At 39.4% G+C, this 17,873-nt stretch overlaps 3 protein-coding genes, 1 long non-coding RNA gene and 1 pseudogene across 5 annotated transcripts; 2 read left to right on the top strand and 3 right to left on the bottom strand.

Moving 5' to 3' along the window:
• Positions 1–744: 744 nt before the first annotated feature.
• On the bottom strand, positions 745–2,727 carry LOC117145670 (NEDD8 ultimate buster 1). Its single transcript, XM_033311403.1, has one exon. The coding sequence runs from the start codon at positions 2,644–2,646 to the stop codon at positions 802–804; it is 1,845 nt and encodes a 614-aa protein (XP_033167294.1). The 5' UTR covers positions 2,647–2,727; the 3' UTR covers positions 745–801.
• A 315-nt stretch (positions 2,728–3,042) lies between these two features.
• Positions 3,043–3,816, bottom strand: LOC117144137. The gene is made up of 2 exons (XM_033309163.1): positions 3,715–3,816; positions 3,043–3,656 (listed from the first exon to the last, which is right to left on the bottom strand). The coding sequence occupies exons 1-2, from the start codon at positions 3,775–3,777 to the stop codon at positions 3,081–3,083; spliced, it is 639 nt and encodes a 212-aa protein (XP_033165054.1). The 5' UTR covers positions 3,778–3,816; the 3' UTR covers positions 3,043–3,080.
• A 1,624-nt stretch (positions 3,817–5,440) lies between these two features.
• Positions 5,441–6,159, bottom strand: LOC117145669 (annotated as a pseudogene).
• A 6,005-nt stretch (positions 6,160–12,164) lies between these two features.
• LOC117143441 lies at positions 12,165–13,169 on the top strand. Of its 2 annotated transcripts, none has more exons than XR_004459614.1 (3): positions 12,165–12,382; positions 12,715–12,956; positions 13,012–13,169. It is a non-coding gene; the product is annotated as an uncharacterized LOC117143441 (long non-coding RNA). The 2 variants fall into 2 exon arrangements; XR_004459613.1 differs by having other exon boundaries at positions 12,166–12,382; positions 13,015–13,164.
• Positions 13,170–14,148: 979 nt separating this feature from the next.
• On the top strand, positions 14,149–14,771 carry LOC117143902. The gene is made up of 2 exons (XM_033308809.1): positions 14,149–14,418; positions 14,583–14,771. Exon 1 carries the CDS (start codon positions 14,203–14,205, stop codon positions 14,416–14,418), a length of 216 nt encoding a protein of 71 aa, XP_033164700.1. The 5' UTR covers positions 14,149–14,202; the 3' UTR covers positions 14,583–14,771.
• The last annotated feature ends 3,102 nt before the right edge of the window (positions 14,772–17,873 follow it).

Here is a 17,873-nt window from a genome sequence, read left to right as displayed (position 1 = left end):
AGAACTTTCGCATGGCATTGGCAGATTGGCGAGGGTCTGAAAACTTATTAATTTTCACAAAGTCAGTCACACGCAAAGAGCACGCGCACACAACAACACACACACATACACAAAATTGTGAAAAACTGTGACGTTATGCACATGAGTGAGCAAATAGCAGCAACCACATCAGCAACCAAAATGCATAGCATACTTTGCTGGGCATTAAGTAGTTGAGATTTTGAAGGGATGCCCTATAGGGCTGAATGGCACCTTTTTGTGTCCAAAATTAATAACATCAAAACGGAGGGCGATATTTAGCTTCGGTTTTTACTCTGTTTTTATTGGGTTACACTAGGCCATATCTTATATGATACCAAAAATTGTGGGCGTGACACCGCCCCTTATATATTTTTTAGATGGTAACTCAGGAACGAAGGAAAATATTAAGAGTATTTTTTTTGTATTGGGTTACACTAGCCCATATCTTTTATGATACCAAAATCTAATTAAAATATTTAATTTAATATTTAATTTTGTTACCAAAATAAATATCTTTAAAATGCGTTCGGGACCAGTACGGTGTTTATATAATCTTACATAATGGCGTAATCAGATCTTAGTATTACGGACTTTTGAAAAATGGCTTTTTGGCCACAAAAAGGTACCATTCAGCCTATAGTGTGATGGCTGTGAAATGAAATGGTAACATGGTGAAAAAAGATATTAAAAATAGTACAAAGCAACAATAAATATTTGTACGTACTTATTTATTGGCTATTTTTGATTTACAAATATTTTTTAAAAATCATTTTTTTCTTATTAGCCCTCGAGCAGACGTTTATACTCGATCAGAATTTGCTCCTCCTGATCCAAGGGCAAGTTTAAGTAGTGGTTGCTGTTTTCGGCGAGGTTCTCGTTGAATCTCTTGAAGGCATTGTAAGACTCAATCTCCGACTTGGCCTCACTAAGAACAGTCTTGAGCATGTTCACCTTGCTGGTGGATAAGTCCACTTGTGAGGTGGTGCTATTTGCAGTTGCACTAGTTGAGCTCGAAGGTCCTTGAACGTCCAAAATCTTTGTCAGGGTTTCAATAACAGGAAGTAATTCCGATTCATTGGGGAAACTTTTCAATAGAAATTTCAGAGATTTTTGGAAACTGTTGCCCGTAGTTTCCAAAGCATCTCGAGCGGAAATTTCCGAAAATCCAAGGTGCTGAAGAGTGGTAAGTAGCGATTCGTCGACAGGAGGAATGGGGGGCAGACTGGCCCTAAGTTCATCTGAATGGCGCTGCAGTAGATCCAAACTGCGATCGAGATTATTTTTGGTCCTCTTCAAAGCCTCCACAACCAAACGCCTTTCGTAGCCCATTTCCATGAGCCTAATAATGCTGCGCGGATTAATCCAGTCTTGTCCCTGACCGGCAGAAATCATCTCTTGGTTGACTTTCCTCTCGGCAGCCGATTTCTGGCGCTCCTCACGGATTCTCTCGCTGCGTTCCTGGATAAATTGAATGGCCCTATCCACTTGACCCGCACAGGATCTCAAGGCCAACCTGGCATCCAATTCCTCATAGCCCATTTCAACGAGAGTGCTAAGCTCAGTGTCATTCATCTTGACCTCATTCAAGTCCATTGTCGCCACCTCCAGTTTTTCGTAGGCCTCATCCCGGCGATTTTGGTGAAAGAGGAGCACACCTTGGAGCAGGTGCAGTCTCATGATCAAAGCTCTTTCCGGGCTACTTGGACCCTTTATCGAGAACAATCGGATGAACTGCTCGCCGTAGCTCTTGACAAAGCCCCTCTCGCAGATATCCAAACGTCGCTGTGCATCTGGTAGTTGGGTGATGTTCTTCAGGCGCAGATAGCACCACACAATATCTAGATTGATTAAGGCATAGTTATCCACTCCTTCCAGGAGCTTCGAGTCACATTGGGAGAAGAGTTCATCGGCCTCGAGTAGGATAAGTAGAGCCTCATCGAAGTTCTCCTTACGCATGGCAACTCTGGCCACTTCGTACATGCTCAAGGCCATCAATAGGGATCGATTTTCCTCTCGTGGCAGGAAAATTGGGCGTCCATCCTGATCCTCCATTTCCATAAAGCGATCTGCATCCGCAACTATCTCCAAGTCCGCACGAATCCTTTGGATACGTTCGTGCAACTCCTGAACTCCATTAGTTCCACCCACAACCACCATGAGGTGCTGATTGGTTTTGAGCCCCTGCGAGGCCAGTGTCTTATGCCCATTGATGATGCGTCCTGCGGAGATGCACTTCACATGACTGGGATCATCGATATCCAGCTTCTTGGCCACCTCCGCTTGCAAATCCGAGCCCAGTCCACCCAGCGAACACTTGATCTCCAGCATCTGCACGGTGCCACCCGCGCTATCCACACACCGCACATTGAACGTGGCCAATCCGGTGTCATTGAACTCCTTGCGAGCCGCCAGCTTCCTCAAGGCACCATCCTGCAATTCGGTCAAGGCAATCCTGCAGTCCGACACGCTGATGCCCAGCTCGCCACTGATGTCCCTGGCCAGGCGGTCCATCTCCGACTCGATACTGCCCACCTCCTCGAAGTAGTACGGCTCCTCCCACAACTTGATATCACGCTCCCGCAGACGGGCTCGCAGCTTTATGAATATATTATTTATCTGGGACATGTTCCGTGCTGCCGTGCCCGAATCGAACTAAATAATTTCCAAATTTATGACGAACATTTTTGACTGCTCTTTCAGTGTTACCTTAAAATCTGTTTTTGCTAAATGCCAAAAAAGTATAAATTCAGAGACCTCGCCAAAAAGTAATTAGGATATACATGTCGTTAGTAAGATCCCTCTAATTGTAATTTATAATTAATAGCTACTTTTCCATATCAGTATTACAGGGTTCAAGAACCCCTTTCTAAATACCGATTGTATCGAAAGTATTAATTAACGAATCTTAATCGAATCGCTTCAGTTCGGCTCACAGTTGTAAATTGAAGTAATCTTATCTTAATGGAACGAAATCAAAATAATCAAAACACTATATTATTGTTCAGGAATTCAAATCTAATCTGCTGTAAACTTAAGGTTTTTATTTTTTTATAATATATTTACATAGACTCGATGCAGACATCAATGTTGGGCAGAAAAGAGTTGAAGGACGCCGTGACCTTATTGGTGGCATTTACGAAGCAGGAACTGGTATCAGCTGGCAATTTGGCAATCAGTTTTAAGGTCTTATTGATCTTTCGGGTCAGCTTCATGGATGCCTTGAACAATTTCCAGAAACATTTGGACGAGTTTTTGATGGTCGAACCCACGGATTTATCCGATTTACAAAGTTTCGAATGCAGATGTAAAATATCGTCGCAGATTTTGATAATCTGCTTAACGGAGTCCACAATCTTGGCCACATCCTTGGGAATGGCAGTGCCACAGGCATCAATAGCATCCACATAGCTGGTGCAGGAGCTCAGGATGTTTGTCACTTCCTTGATAATACAGTTGGTGCCTCGAACCGTTTTCAAAGCCTTGCGAAGGATTTTGCGGCAGGTTCTAATAAAGCCCTGTGCCTCCACATCCATGTAGTCAGTGTCATTGTCCAGTTCATCCAGCAACTGCTCCAGTTCCGATTCAAAGTCAAAATCATAGTCCAAGTTCTCGTCCAGCAGTTCTATGGAATTGGCCTGAAACAAAGAAATATTTAATATATATAAGGTAATTTTTTTAATTGGCAAATCTTACCCGAGTGGTCAGCAGACAGCTGGCCGAAACCAGAACCAGAAGGCAAACGGTGATGGCTTTCATTTTACTGTCCAATTAACAATATTTTCTGGGCCACTAGTGACGATCAGTTTATATACCCACGGTAAACTACGTCTTATCAGAAATTAATCGAATTGCCCACTCCAACTATCTAATACTTTTTTTATACGGTTAATCAAACTACCTACCTCAAAAGTACTTATATATATCTATCAATACGTATCAAGCCACTTAAGATACTTAATTTTCGATTTTCGATCGGTTAATTTTCATATTGCTCAACTGAAGTGTTTTAAATGAATACAAATCTGGAATGATTAATTAATTTTTCCATTTAAATGCAAACGAAATGTACGCTCGGAAAATGTCGAATATTTTTCCTGGCAATTATCACACAATATCCGTTGATGTCAGTGCGAAATCCACTTGGGCACCCTTAAGAATCGAGGCTCAGAACGAATTAAAAGCCATAAACCGCAGACAAAGAGGAAAAGAACCACAATTGAATGGTGGCTGCCACCAGATTCCGGGCACAATAGACGACAAAAAGGAAAAAATTTGTTGCCATTGTCAGCTTAACGCGCTCGGCTCACTTTGTCCGGGTTATAAATGGTAACGTGTGGTTAAGGGTTAATAACTCCCACTAGGGGTGTGTGGAAAATAAGACACTGCCACCAGGTCCAAGACATTTCCCAGATACAAAAGAAAGTTTCCGGCTACCCGCGACAACAACAAGTGCGGCTGCTAATGAAAAGTGTCGTAAAAGTCTGTAGTAATATCGTTTGTAAGGGTGTTCGGGTGGTCTGTCATTAGGTTAGCTGGGGTCTTTCCAATTTTCCCGGGATGGGGTGGCAATATCTCTCCGGGTGATAAAGTAGCTGACTGAGTTCTTTAGGGGTTTCATTTCGTGTCGATTGCGCATCCTTAATTTGTTTTTCCGGCGTAGCTTATTTGCTCGGAAAATGCGTTTGTTGAAGGAAGCATCTTTAATCCGCAGATGATTCATTTGAAAAATGGTAGCTGGTATAGTAAATAAAAAAGTAAGCGCGATAGTAGAAGAAAGCCTTAACTAGTTAGTCGTAATTTATTATTCTCAGAACCTCAGCCTTGCTCTTATAGAATTAGAACCGCCCGCCAGGAACTTCACATCCTTCCTTTCCGTTTTCCTGTTCGTGGCCGTCGTCTCCATCGCATCTGCACTTGGCATAAGTTAAATGTCGAGTAAATGTGGCTGACAACCATGATGATGCATCGTAGCCTGCATGCGGCACTTTTTAAGATCCTTGTCCTGTCCTTTTTGTGTCCTGTGTCCTGCGTCCTGAGTCCTGCGTCCTGGGCATGCAGCGTGTATGAAATCAATGACATGTTGTCGGCAAACTTTTCTCGGCACTAAGTGAGTTTTATCCCCCCCTCGGGGCATTAGACTAATATGAACTGATTTACCACCCCCGGCCAAGTTCCGACCAAAAAGTTGACAAGTGACAAGTCACATTGTTGTACATTAAATTAATGAAATCATTCCGCAAGTTTTACAGGTCATGGCCGTGCTCATTGCTCTTCTTCTTCGATTACGGGAAACTTGAAGTGTCTGTGCGGATCTGCGGCTCATAAATATTGAGCACATTATGTCAGGAGCAGGAGCAGGCAAAAAAAAAAAAAAAAAAAAAAAAAGCAACCGGGGGGCGGAAGGATGCGGGCCTGCAGTCAATTGTTGGTCATCAATCTTTTAAACAAATGCGGTTCAATGGCAGTGACAGCAGCCAAGAGGGTTGAAATGTAATGAAGAAAAGGGGGCGAAACACCGGTGCTGAAAAGCTGACAAAAGGCCAGCAGCCAGATAAAGATGAGTGGTAAAAATCGAGTGGAGCTCGACTGAAACATACACAATTTGTAAAAAAATTAAAATAAAAATGTTTTTAAGCGTTAAATAAAATTCTCCATGGTTCAGCTGGCGGATTACTGAACGAGGTCTCTGGAATTAAGTAAAATGTAATCTGTATAAAATTTTGTTATAAATTTTAAAAGTTTTGAAATGTTATTTCTGAAGTGGCAATTTACTATTGCTTTAATATTTCTACTTTGGTTGACACTCGACTTGGGAAATGCTGAGCATGTTGCAATTATTGGACATTTGAGGAAATCGGATATTCTTCTGCTCAATAAAAACATATTCGTTCCAGGCAGAAGAAGAGCCAAAGTCTCGCACAAGTTTCGTTATACACAAGAGGTTACCATAAGTAAATAGTAAATTTAACTTTTAATTAGCATGTTTTTTTTAGAGTGATCCGAGAGTTATTAGTGCCATTGTACTGACAAACTATGATAAATCCACGTTTGGAGCCGAGGGAAGTCTGCTCGAAGGTGGGCCAAATAATGTCTACTGCTCCATTCGATTGTCGGCAAGAAATAACCATAACATAAACTTTAATCTCAAAATTTATAGCAATAACAACATTTTAGAGTAAACACAAAAGTATCTTTCAACACTACTAAACAAAAAGTGTTGTTAATTTTAAAAGCATGCCCAAAAGTGTTGCTAACTTGATTAATGTTTGTATAATAAGCGATACTTTAGCCTTTACTAATTTTTCGATCGGTTTCTGAATAACCATGTTGCACATCATTATTATTGTGGCACTTGCAGTTGTGGTAGTGGTAAGTGTATTGTTTGTAAAGTAAAGTACAACCTTTGGGGGTTAAAAACAGGTGCCAAATTGATCCACAAGGAGCAAATTGTGGAGCCCAAAAAGTTTTTGCGCATCGTCACAAGAAAAGTGAACTTCAAGCCTCAGGTAACATTATGCAATAACTATTTAGGCAGTACCAAATATTAAGCGCAATTGTGATCACCGATAATAGTCAATCGAAGGGCGGAACAGCTTTTCTACTCAAAGGAGGACCACCTGCCAGATTTGCGATGATTGGTTTCCGATCCGATCGAAATCACGCTCTAAATTTCACACTGGAGATATATGCCTCTGATTTATGCGTTGCATGTAAAAATACAGGTTAATTTCCTAGAAAATTTATCAATAATTAGATTAAATATTTCTTACTGTGTACTTATTCCAAGCAAATTCCTGCAGCAGGACGAGTTCAGTGGAGGACAAACCCTCGTCTGGATTTGATGGCCATGGCGGCGACATATTACTTCCTTATTTGTGTGCCGCCCGTCGACCTTTCACCTTTCTCCGTCACGCTCCAAAAAGTGAAACATTAGGCGCAGAAATCGCATTGTGTGTGTGTGTGTGTGTGGCATAAGTGTGTGTGCGTGTGTTTCGCATTAAAACAATGACGAGGCGCAAACATTTTTAGCGCTGACAGCGAGCCAAACATCCGCCAGATAAAAATGCCCGCGAACAAGCACACAAATTTGATTGAATCAACGGCGGCGCATCGTCCTGTCCTGTACCGTCTATATCCCTCGTCCTGGCCATTGTTTCCCCCCGAACTGATGGTGTCCTGCCCTCTTGCTAGTCGTTCTGGGATGATAATGATAAGCGCATAAAACCATTAAGTGATTCCACTCAAATGAGCACGTTAGGAGGACTGCGTTGTTTGTTTGGACCGAATTATTCGCTTACTGGCTGATCTACCATCGCGTACACTTAGCAAAAATTATTGTGGAATATTCTAATTAATATTTTGAGTGTGTTTTATAAAAACGCACAATTGTACTAAGCTTGTAATTAAGGAATATTTTATTTAGATCACCTATAAGTCTATGCACACCAATGCTAAATTAAATGTATTCACTTGATTACATATGATAGATTTGGATTCACTGGATTCGCATCCACTAATTGAATAGCTCACAAAGGCAAAACCCTCGCTCTGAACCCACGGAAAGTGAATCTATCGAAAAAAAAACAGGATAATCGAGGTTTTTTCTTCTTCCAGCGCGAACAACACGACATGGGAGGTCGGAAAAATGGTGGGAGTGGTGGTCGTAACAGTAACGATGACAGCGATGTCCTTAAACCGCCGGTAAAGCGGAAGGGGACGGCGGGCAGAGGGTGGCCCAGGTGGATGGACACAGGAGCAGGGTAGCCAGGACTCGGAATTGGAAAGCACACGACGCCCCGTTCACGTTAAATGGCCAACAAGGTGACAATGCAGATATAATGCTCATAAGCAGCAGGCATAAAGCGACAAACGTGATGCCCACCAACGACCGTTATGCCGATGATTTCGCAGGACATTTCGCGATTGATAATGCTCACTTACTGGTGAAAAAAAAATACTTCGCTTATCGGTTGACTTTACGCACAATATAACAGACAGATGTCAGTGGATGTGCTGAATGATGTCGCGTAATGCGATTAAATGACAAATGAAGGACTTCGATGAAGGACTTCGATGAAGTGCTTCTATATTACCGAATAATAGAGAGTATAAGTTAATCAAAAATGGGCATTTGGTTCAATATGCTGCATTAAAAATTTGAAGCTGTGTACTAACAAATTGTGTGATCAATTTTATAAGTTAAAAACTCCACAATCAATAATATTTTTGATTTTATTCGAGTTGAGTTATATTTTATGCTGTTTTTTGTAATTTCCTAATGAAGTAACATAGAGTCATAAGTCCAAAGGCCACCCACATCTACAAACGAAACTTTGTGCGGCTGACATTAGTTAATTGTCAGCCGCTTCAGTTTGCAAACATGCATTTGGCCAAAAGCCAACAGGGCCAACAAAAAAAGGAGCACGCCGGCAGTGTGGAAATGCCATAAAACCAATAGTAGACTATCAGATACCCTTTATTCATCTCAGGGATACATTTTTCTTACCTAGTGAACGAGATATATGTATGTATTCGTAGTAAATACGATCGGAAACGCATCCTTTCAACTACAGGATACTTACTTTTCAACGAATCGAGTATACCCTTTATATCAGCGAGTAGAGGGTGTAAAAATAGTCAAATGGTTACAATTTAATTAAGTTCTTGGAAGGCAATTTGCGCCAACACTTAAAGTTGTTCCCTCGACTTGTTTTCATGGAGCTGCGTTGACTTTTTATGGGTCTATATGCTGTTGCACCTTCGGGCTGCAAGCAACCAGCCAGCGGGAAAGTCGGCTGCTAATTACGCAAATGTTTCAACTTTAAAACGGCGATGCCATTTCACGCGCCCTGCGTGTGAAATTTATAAATGTCAACTGCAGGAGCCACCCGCCATCACTTTGCACTTGGTTTTGTCTGTTTAACTTTTGTTCATAGCTGGCTGACTTTTGCTGATTGTGCAGAGGTTGCAAACTGGTGGTAAAATCCACTCGAACCAACATCTCTGTCCATTTTTTTTTCTTTTTCCTCCGCACTTGCAATTTGTTATATTTGCTAGTTTTAGAAATTAAAAAAAAAATCTCCTTATCCGGAAAAAAGCAAGTGAGTAGAGGGACTGAAGACATTATGCTCCATGCAAGTGCAACAGTGCGTATGCGTGATGCAAGAAAAGTACATTTATATGCATGGAACTTAAATTGCTGGTCCGCAGACATTTCCCTTTAAATTATTTTATACCATTTGCTAGCAATGTAGTTTTTTTAGCTAACCAACATTTTTACTATAATTTTATTATTAAATGGAATACAATTGCATTAAAGAGGTAAAAAAAATTAAAGTCGACTCGAGATCTTGCCAAAGTTTCCCAATTCAATTTGAAACGTCGGACATGTCAACAGACCGCTTTTCCAAGCAGTTATTTCCAAAGGAAAACACAACAGACTTAGATTTGCAAAAGAGTAAAGCCGACACACACACACACACACTAGCCAATATATAATACACGAGCACACATAAAATTGCATTACAAACACAAATACGGGTAGTACGCGTATAAAGCTCCGGAACACATTTGGCAGTTACTGTCAGTCAATCTCCATTAAGTCCATCCCCAACACCTTATTGAATTTTATTGTAAATTGGAAAGAAAAAAATTGCAGCGACTGCAAAAGGCCAAATGGGAGCTGGGAAAAACGAAAGGAACGTAGAGCAAAGATTTGAGAAAAAAAAGAAAAATGAAAATTGAAAAGAAAAATCAAATGACAGGAGTTCGAGAGCGTTGGGTAAGAAGTTTTCAATTAATTTGCATAAACGGCCAAACGATTATGTAATTTGTATTCGCCACATAAATTATCACGCAATGCAAATAGTTCGCAAATATGCAACCCCCCTGCACACAGAAAGGACTCAAATGGGTGGAGGTCCTGCGAGAAGGGTTCGGCTTATTAGAAGCGAATGAAACGGCCAACTATCAATAAATTACCAACTGGGGCGTGGTAACTCCAGTGTCGCAAAGCCACAAAAGGCGCTCGCATTAGAGTTGCAACTCAAATGAACTAGAGAAATAATAAAACCTGGCAATATTACTAATTTTACTTAACATATTTAGCGTTATATATTAACTATGTTTGTTATTTTAGCTTATAGAATTTGATTACTAATAAAAATATTTAAATATTTATATTTTTTAAATAAAAATTTAAATCATTTCAGACACATTCAAGTGGTTGCAAGCCAGATCTCGAGTATACATCCAACTAGCCATTAAAAGCTTCAAGAAACGAGTATGTTATATCCTATCCCGATTAGTTTATCAACCACGAACCGAACTAGCTCCTTTGGTGGCCTCAGCTCCATTCGTGATGCCCTTTGACAAATTTTTGGGGGCTCTGGCATTTCGGTTGGGTAGGTGCTTTGCCAGGGACCGCAAATTTTATGCACGTTATAAATCACGGCCAAACAACGACGACGACTGCAAAACTGTTCACATTAATTGTTGCAACGTCATTTTCGGGCCTATTGTGTTTTGGCCAGCACCACGCCCATCGCCGCCACCCAAGCCCAAACCCATCGCAGCCAAATCCCCAGCTCCAGCTCACATTCGGTGGAGCAGGCCAATAAAAGGCGCATTCTCTATGTGCTCCAGACGCCTTTGTGTCACGTGGCAATTTTCGCAAAAGGAATTCCAACAATGCAGACGTTTTCCCTACAGCAAATAATCATGGTGAAAAAAATAGAAAGTCCAACTACTTTATACTTTTTTTTTGTTATTGTGTTCGGCATAGGCAAATGTTACTTGCTGGGGTCCATAAAAAACTGCTGTTTAGTAGCTGGATTTGTGGATTTGTCAAAGGATCGGCGACGAAGCGCGGATACTGAAAATCTGCCACGTTTTTTCCTGCCCATATTCGTAATTTCACATTTGCGGCACAAAAGGCCAACGGATATAACTACCAGTTTTTGTCGACGACAAAGGAATGTCCGAATTTTTCTTCCGGCAATATAATATAAAAAAACACACATGAACTGAGGGGGGCCAGCAGGGCTCCAAAAAACAGCAAAAGGGCGTCGTTAATATTTCAAAAACAGAAACACAACCGAAACGAAATGAGAACACAACAAACAAATAGCAGCAGGAATTGGGGGATATAGTCTCGGAATACTTAGACAATTGCACGATGAGCCCACACTTGAGTTTTGGGGGCCATTCGGAATATTAAGGCATATTTGCCGCTTGGTCAGCGATTCCGGACGGAATGGTAAATGGTTAAGTGAGACAAAGCCAACAGACGAGACGGGGTAAAGGTCACCTTCGTGTGGCACTGAATTTATGGCCAGCAAGGACACCTTTGGATATTCCTTTCTGGCATACCCTCGGTAACTTCCAAGCTGCGGTCCAACCAGGTGTGCGGTTAGGTTTCGGTTAATCAAGGTTTTAGAATCATACTTTTATAAAGATTAAAAAATATTAGAAAATATCTATTTTGGATTAAAAACAAAGGCTGAATCTATTAGATCACAGAACATTCGCTTATATCTGACAGTGCGGTGCAAGCTTCTGATCAAAATGAAAATACCTTGTGGCAAGTAACATAGGAATGGGTGTTCAAGATTGGGGGCTGGATGCACATATTCCTCTCTTGCAACTCAGAGAAAATGATGCCCCAGTGTGAGTTGTGTGTGTGTGCGTGTGTGGGGACAAATTAATTGTTGACAGCGCGACATCTTCGAAGCCCCCAAGCCCCGAACTCCCTACAGGAAGTTTCGGGTTAAGTGTTTCCTGACACCGAATCCATTTATCACCGCCCGACGACAAGCAAAGTTCAAAGGTTCCACCAGAGCTACGAGGGTCTGACCATGAGGGTTCGAATTTGACAAGATTAAAGTTGCTTTTTTTATGCTCAAAAATCTATTTCATAATAAAAAAACAGATAATACGCTCATCGCAATGGAATTTCGCAATTGCTTCAAAACAATGAGTTGGGAAAGATGATTCAGGGATCTAATCTATTTCAAAACAGGAAACGCTCTTATCCGTTGAATATATTTATATTAAATTTATATATTTCACAAATCTGCCAGAGAATTCATTTTAGTCCATTAATTTTTCTCTCATTGTCACAGATAAGCTGCAAAAAAAAATTTCGCTCAGAATCATTTGGTTTTTCGCCCAGAATGCACGTATTGACGGCCGCTTCTATCGGGATCATTATCCTGCTGCTCCTTGGACATATTTCGGAAAACTTCGTCACTGGAAAACTGAACACCAATCAAAAAAGGGACACGGCTTATTCTGATTTAAACTTAAATTTTGGTTGGCACAATAATCCATTTTCAAAGAATATAGGTTGATGGAAATAGAGGTAAAGTATCTGTGATGTTTATAGTGTGTAAGATAACCGATTGAAGTTATTGAAATCAAAATCTTTACAAAATTCGGATTTGTCTTTCTTCTATGCTCAAAACTCTATTTTTCAAGTTTGCGTTCATAATAAAAAGACAGATAATACGCTCATCGCAATAAAATTTCGCAATTGCTTCAAAACAATGAGTTGGGGAAGATGATTCAGGGATATAATCCATTTTAAAACAAGAAACACTCATATCCGTTGAATATATTTATAATTTATATATTTCACAAATATGTTTGCCAGAGAATTCATTTTAGTCCATTAATTTTCTCTCATTGTCACAGATAAGCTGCAAAAATCAACTTCGCTCAGAATCATTTGGTTTTTCGCCCAGAATGCACGTATTGACTGCCGTTACAATCGGGATCATTATCCTGTTGCTCCTTGGACATATTTCGGAACAAGTTACCGTACCCCCATGGCAATTCAACCCTCAAACAGTAAACATTATCAAAGAAAATGGCACCCCTTATTCTGGTTTAACCTTCAATCCATTTGAAAAAAATATAGGTTATAGGAAATTGAGGTAAAGTATCTGTGATGTGTACAGTAATCGAAGTTATTGAAATCAAAATCGTTAGCAGGTTCCAGTTAGTGAAAGACTATTGGCATTAAACAGGAAGATAACATCGAGCGCAATTATTGGAGTTAAATAGACATCATCAAGTGTTAATGTCTGTTTAAATATTTATTAAACATCGTTTGTATAATGCTCAAAAAATATTAAATATTTATTATGTTACTTTTATCGTAAAACAAAATTAAATAAAATTAAATAAATAAATATTGGTCCCAAAGTAGTGGAGCAAAATTATATAACTTTAACTTAAACAGCGATAAGGAATATGTTGAAAATACAAAAGTCACACTTAAGCAGTTGGGTGTGTGTATGTTGAGATATGTTTAATATATGTATTTATTGAAAACAAGTGCAAATAAGTTATACGAAATACATATATAGTGACGTATTTGGGTGGTCCAAACCAGCCACTTCTATTATTTCAAAGAAAACAGTAATGCACTCTAGTAATTTTCCATAATGTATCCCAGCTGTGCAGCATTCGTTTATCTCTGGCAGCGCAGCCGTTCTTGTAAACATCATAAAGCCTGACCTAAGCAGATTTGACTGCCCTCTTTCAACACTTCCTAATCTTAAGAACCCAAGAGCGATGCTCTCCCGAAATACAAATATTGTTCAAATACTGAGGCTTCTCCTAAATCCAAGAGCGATGCTCTCCCGAAATACAAATATTGTTCAAATACTGAGGCTTCTCCTCAATCCAATTTGCATTCGATTTTTAGTCTTAAGCTGAGATCCAAAGAATAAGACGTGAAACTATTTCTCCTAAAACTATTTTTTATTTCTTGGCGTTGTCCTTAGTCAACTGACGGGACATTAGTTCGACTCTAAAATAAAACAACAATTTTACTGGCGCAGTCGGTAGGATACATTATGGAAAATTACTAGAGTGCATTACTGTTTTCTTTGAAATAATAGAAGTGGCTGGTTTGGACCACCCAAATACGTCACTATATATATGTATATGGCTCTCTTGAATTTTTGTTCAAGAGCAAGAGAGCGGATGCATACGGCGACAATAAAAAATATCGGAGTGTTGTGTCACCCTGGTGTTTTTGGTACGAGCAAAAAAACACCAGGGTGCCTGCTGCGCAATAACCAACACTAGAATATTCTAGTGTTTTTGCTTTATAAAAGCGGATTCAGATTTCATAAACAATCCGATTCAATTTCACAGAATCACTCAGTCAGAATGCACGCGACTGTCATTTCGGTTTTCGGGATAGTTTATCTGCTGTTCCTGTTCCTGGGACATCTTTCGGCCCAAATTACCGTGGGTTCAAGCACGTTCAATCCTGGTATGATCGATATCAATCCGGAAGCCGGCACAGAACATTCTTGGCATCCTAGTGGCAACTTTCGACGAGTCTGGATAGCAAGACAGCAAAAAAACAACCAAACTAGTTAGGTAATCACTTAAAATGAATGAACATTTTTCCATTTGTCGGTATATGGAAAGATCTTGGGAGGAGATGCTTCGTCTTATCGGAGAACAACAATTTTTATTATTATTATTATTTGTAATTTGTTTTCATTAAAGCAATTCATTTTTTTTTTTTCATTTTTGTTCAGATCAGATAACAAACCCAGACAATCCTACGATGGCCGCCCGCTGCACAATCGTCTCTTTGGGGAACCAGTTCCAAAGTCCACTTAGTCTTCACTCTCGATACCGTTATCTAGAAGCTGTAAAAAAACTAGGTTTAAAGTGCATTTACCAATCCTTTGAGATTGCATTTAAATATATGAGAATGAACGTAACGAGATATTTATACAGCTGTGTTCAAAAAAATAGCAGTGCGATGGAAACTAAGAAACACAAATGTATTTCTCCATGTCCCTTTTTGGAATCTACTTTTTATTCCACTTACAGCTGTGTTCAAAAAAATAGCAGTGCTTGGGACCTGCGAGTTTAAGTTAAAAAATTCCTATGATTTACAATTTTAATGGTCAAATTTTTTTTATAATATCGTTAGGTATTTAATTTCAAACAATTTAGCAAATGTTTCACTTTTATTTCTTCAATAGTTTCGAAAATATAGATAAAAACAACAAAAGAGGCAGAAATTCTGGTGTTCAATGAAATAGCAGTGCTATGAAAAAATAGTCACAAAATTCAATATGACTTAGAACTAACATAGTTTTTTTTTTTTATGTGTTAATTAGGGCCTAAAACTTGGTTGGATAGCCTTTGTTAGCCAGCACAGCCTTACACCCACGTGACATGGAGTCCACCAGGTCCTGCCAACGTTTGGGGGGAATTTTTGACTATGGATCCTGCACAACTTGCCAAATCTGAGCCTTAGACGTCGGGGAGTTTTTCGACACATATTGTTTAATGTCCCCCCACAGGTTTTCAATCTGGTTTAAATCGGAAGATGATGCTGGCCACTGCATTACATCTATTCTATTTCGGGTGAACCTATTCTTAGCCGATGAGCTTCTGCGTTTCGTATCATTATCCTGTTGGAATGTCTATTTTAAGGGTATATTATATTCAGAATATGACAGTAAGACATCCCTAAGTATATTTGCATATGCGTTTTGGTCTATAATACCATAAATCATATGTTATGGACTGATACCATTGTAAAAAAACAAACCCATACCATAATTTTCGGTCCACCATGGTTGAAAGTCATCAGTGGGTGTTTTGGGTGGTACTCCGTGTTTGGAGGTCATCAGATATACTGGAGTGAACCAGTTCCACCAAATAGAACTATTTTTGACCCATCAATCCAAAGGATATTACGCCATTTGGAGACTGGCCAGATTAGGTATGGTAGGTCTTACGGAAGCTTAACCTTGCCTTAATATGCCTAGGGCTAAGTAGGGGATCCTTTTGTGGACTCCTCTCACAAACATTTTGATTCAGTAGTCATCTCTGAATAGTAACGTCGCTTATTCCCAAGTTCAGCTCAGACTTTATGTCCCCAAAGGATGCAAAAGGATAGACTTTGCTGTAACAAACTATGCGCCGATCCTCTATATCTGTGGTTTTACGTATGGTACCACGGTTTTCGGGCTTCCGTTCATATTTAATGGCATTGGATACCATTTTGGCAGAACATTCAAGGGTTTTTTGAATGTCCTTATATGTTTTTCCTTCCTTTCTAAGCTTAAAAATTAACATTCTTTTCTCCTGGGAGCAGTGGTGTCCTCTACCCACTAAAATAAAATTTTTTGAATTTTTTTTAATTTATTGCCCTTTAAAATATACGAATTATCTTAACCAAACTCACTTTTTAGAAAATATTGATCATTTCGAGACTTTACGATGGACAAAACCAGAGACTGCTATTCTTATGAACAGCCTAAAAGTGGTGAATTTGCTCAAGAATGTAAATAAAAAAAGGATAACATGAAAAACTGACGGGATTTTCTTTTTTTCTATATCTATACATTCCATTTTACAAAAATAAGTGGAATAAAAAGTGGATTCCAAAAAGGGACATGGAGAAATACATTTGTGTTTCTTAGTTTCCATCGCACTGCTATTTTTTTGAACACAGCTGTATTTTTGTAAAATGGAATGTATAGATATAGAAAAAAAGAAAATCCCGTCAGTTTTTCATGTTATCCTTTTTTTATTTACATTCTTGAGCAAATTCACCACTTTTAGGCTGTTCATAAGAATAGCAGTCTCTGGTTTTGTCCATCGTAAAGTCTCGAAATGATCAATATTTTCTAAAAAGTGAGTTTGGTTAAGATAATTCGTATATTTTAAAGGGCAATAAATTAAAAAAAATTCAAAAAATTTTATTTTAGTGGGTAGAGGACACCACTGCTCCCAGGAGAAAAGAATGTTAATTTTTAAGCTTAGAAAGGAAGGAAAAACATATAAGGACATTCAAAAAACCCTTGAATGTTCTGCCAAAATGGTATCCAATGCCATTAAATATGAACGGAAGCCCGAAAACCGTGGTACCATACGTAAAACCACAGATATAGAGGATCGGCGCATAGTTTGTTACAGCAAAGTCTATCCTTTTGCATCCTTTGGGGACATAAAGTCTGAGCTGAACTTGGGAATAAGCGACGTTACTATTCAGAGATGACAACTGAATCAAAATGTTTGTGAGAGGAGTCCACAAAAGGATCCCCTACTTAGCCCTAGGCATATTAAGGCAAGGTTATGCTTCCGTAAGACCTACCTAATCTGGCCAGTCTCCAAATGGCGTAATATCCTTTGGATTGATGGGTCAAAAATAGTTCTATTTGGTGGAACTGGTTCACTCCAGTATATCTGATGACCTCCAAACACGGAGTACCACCCAAAACACCCACTGATGACTTTCAACCATGGTGGACCGAAAATTATGGTATGGGCTTGTTTTTTTACAATGGTATGAGTCCATAACATATGATTTATGGTATTATAGACCAAAACGCATATGCAAATATACTTAGTGATGTCTTACTGTCATATTCTGAATATAATATACCCTTAAAATAGACATTCCAACAGGATAATGATACGAAACGCAGAAGCTCATCGGCTAGGAATAGGTTCATCCGAAATAGAATAGATGTAATGCAGTGGCCAGCATCATCTTCCGATTTAAACCCGATTGAAAATCTGTGGGGGGACATTAAACAATATGTGTCGAAAAACTCCCCGACGTCTAAGGCTCAGATTTGGCAAGTTGTGCAGGATGCATAGTCAAAAATTCCCCCCAAACGTTGGCAGGACCTGGTGGACTCCATGTCACGTGGGTGTAAGGCTGTGCTGGCTAACAAAGGCTATCCAACCAAGTATTAGGCCCTAATTAACACATTAAAAAGAAAAACTAAGTTCGTTCTTTGTCAAGATGATTTTTTTTTAATATTTTTTCATAGCACTGCTATTTTAGTGAACACCTG

This window comes from Drosophila mauritiana, chromosome 3R (assembly GCF_004382145.1).
Source record: "Drosophila mauritiana strain mau12 chromosome 3R, ASM438214v1, whole genome shotgun sequence".
NCBI lineage: Eukaryota > Metazoa > Arthropoda > Insecta > Diptera > Drosophilidae > Drosophila > Drosophila mauritiana.
The sequence above is the reverse complement of the archived record's forward strand: the minus strand, read 5'-3'. Positions and strand labels throughout refer to the sequence as shown.

Coding starts and splice junctions, on each gene's coding strand:
- LOC117145670 (XM_033311403.1), bottom strand. CDS start 2,646: ATGTCCCAGATAAATAATATATTCATAAAGCTGCGAGCCCGTCTGCGG.
- LOC117144137 (XM_033309163.1), bottom strand. CDS start 3,777: ATGAAAGCCATCACCGTTTGCCTTCTGGTTCTGGTTTCGGCCAGCTGT. Junction 3,657..3,714: donor GCTGTCTGCTGACCACTCGG/GTAAGATTTGCC, acceptor TCTTTGTTTCAG/GCCAATTCCATAGAACTGCT.
- LOC117143902 (XM_033308809.1), top strand. CDS start 14,203: ATGCACGCGACTGTCATTTCGGTTTTCGGGATAGTTTATCTGCTGTTC.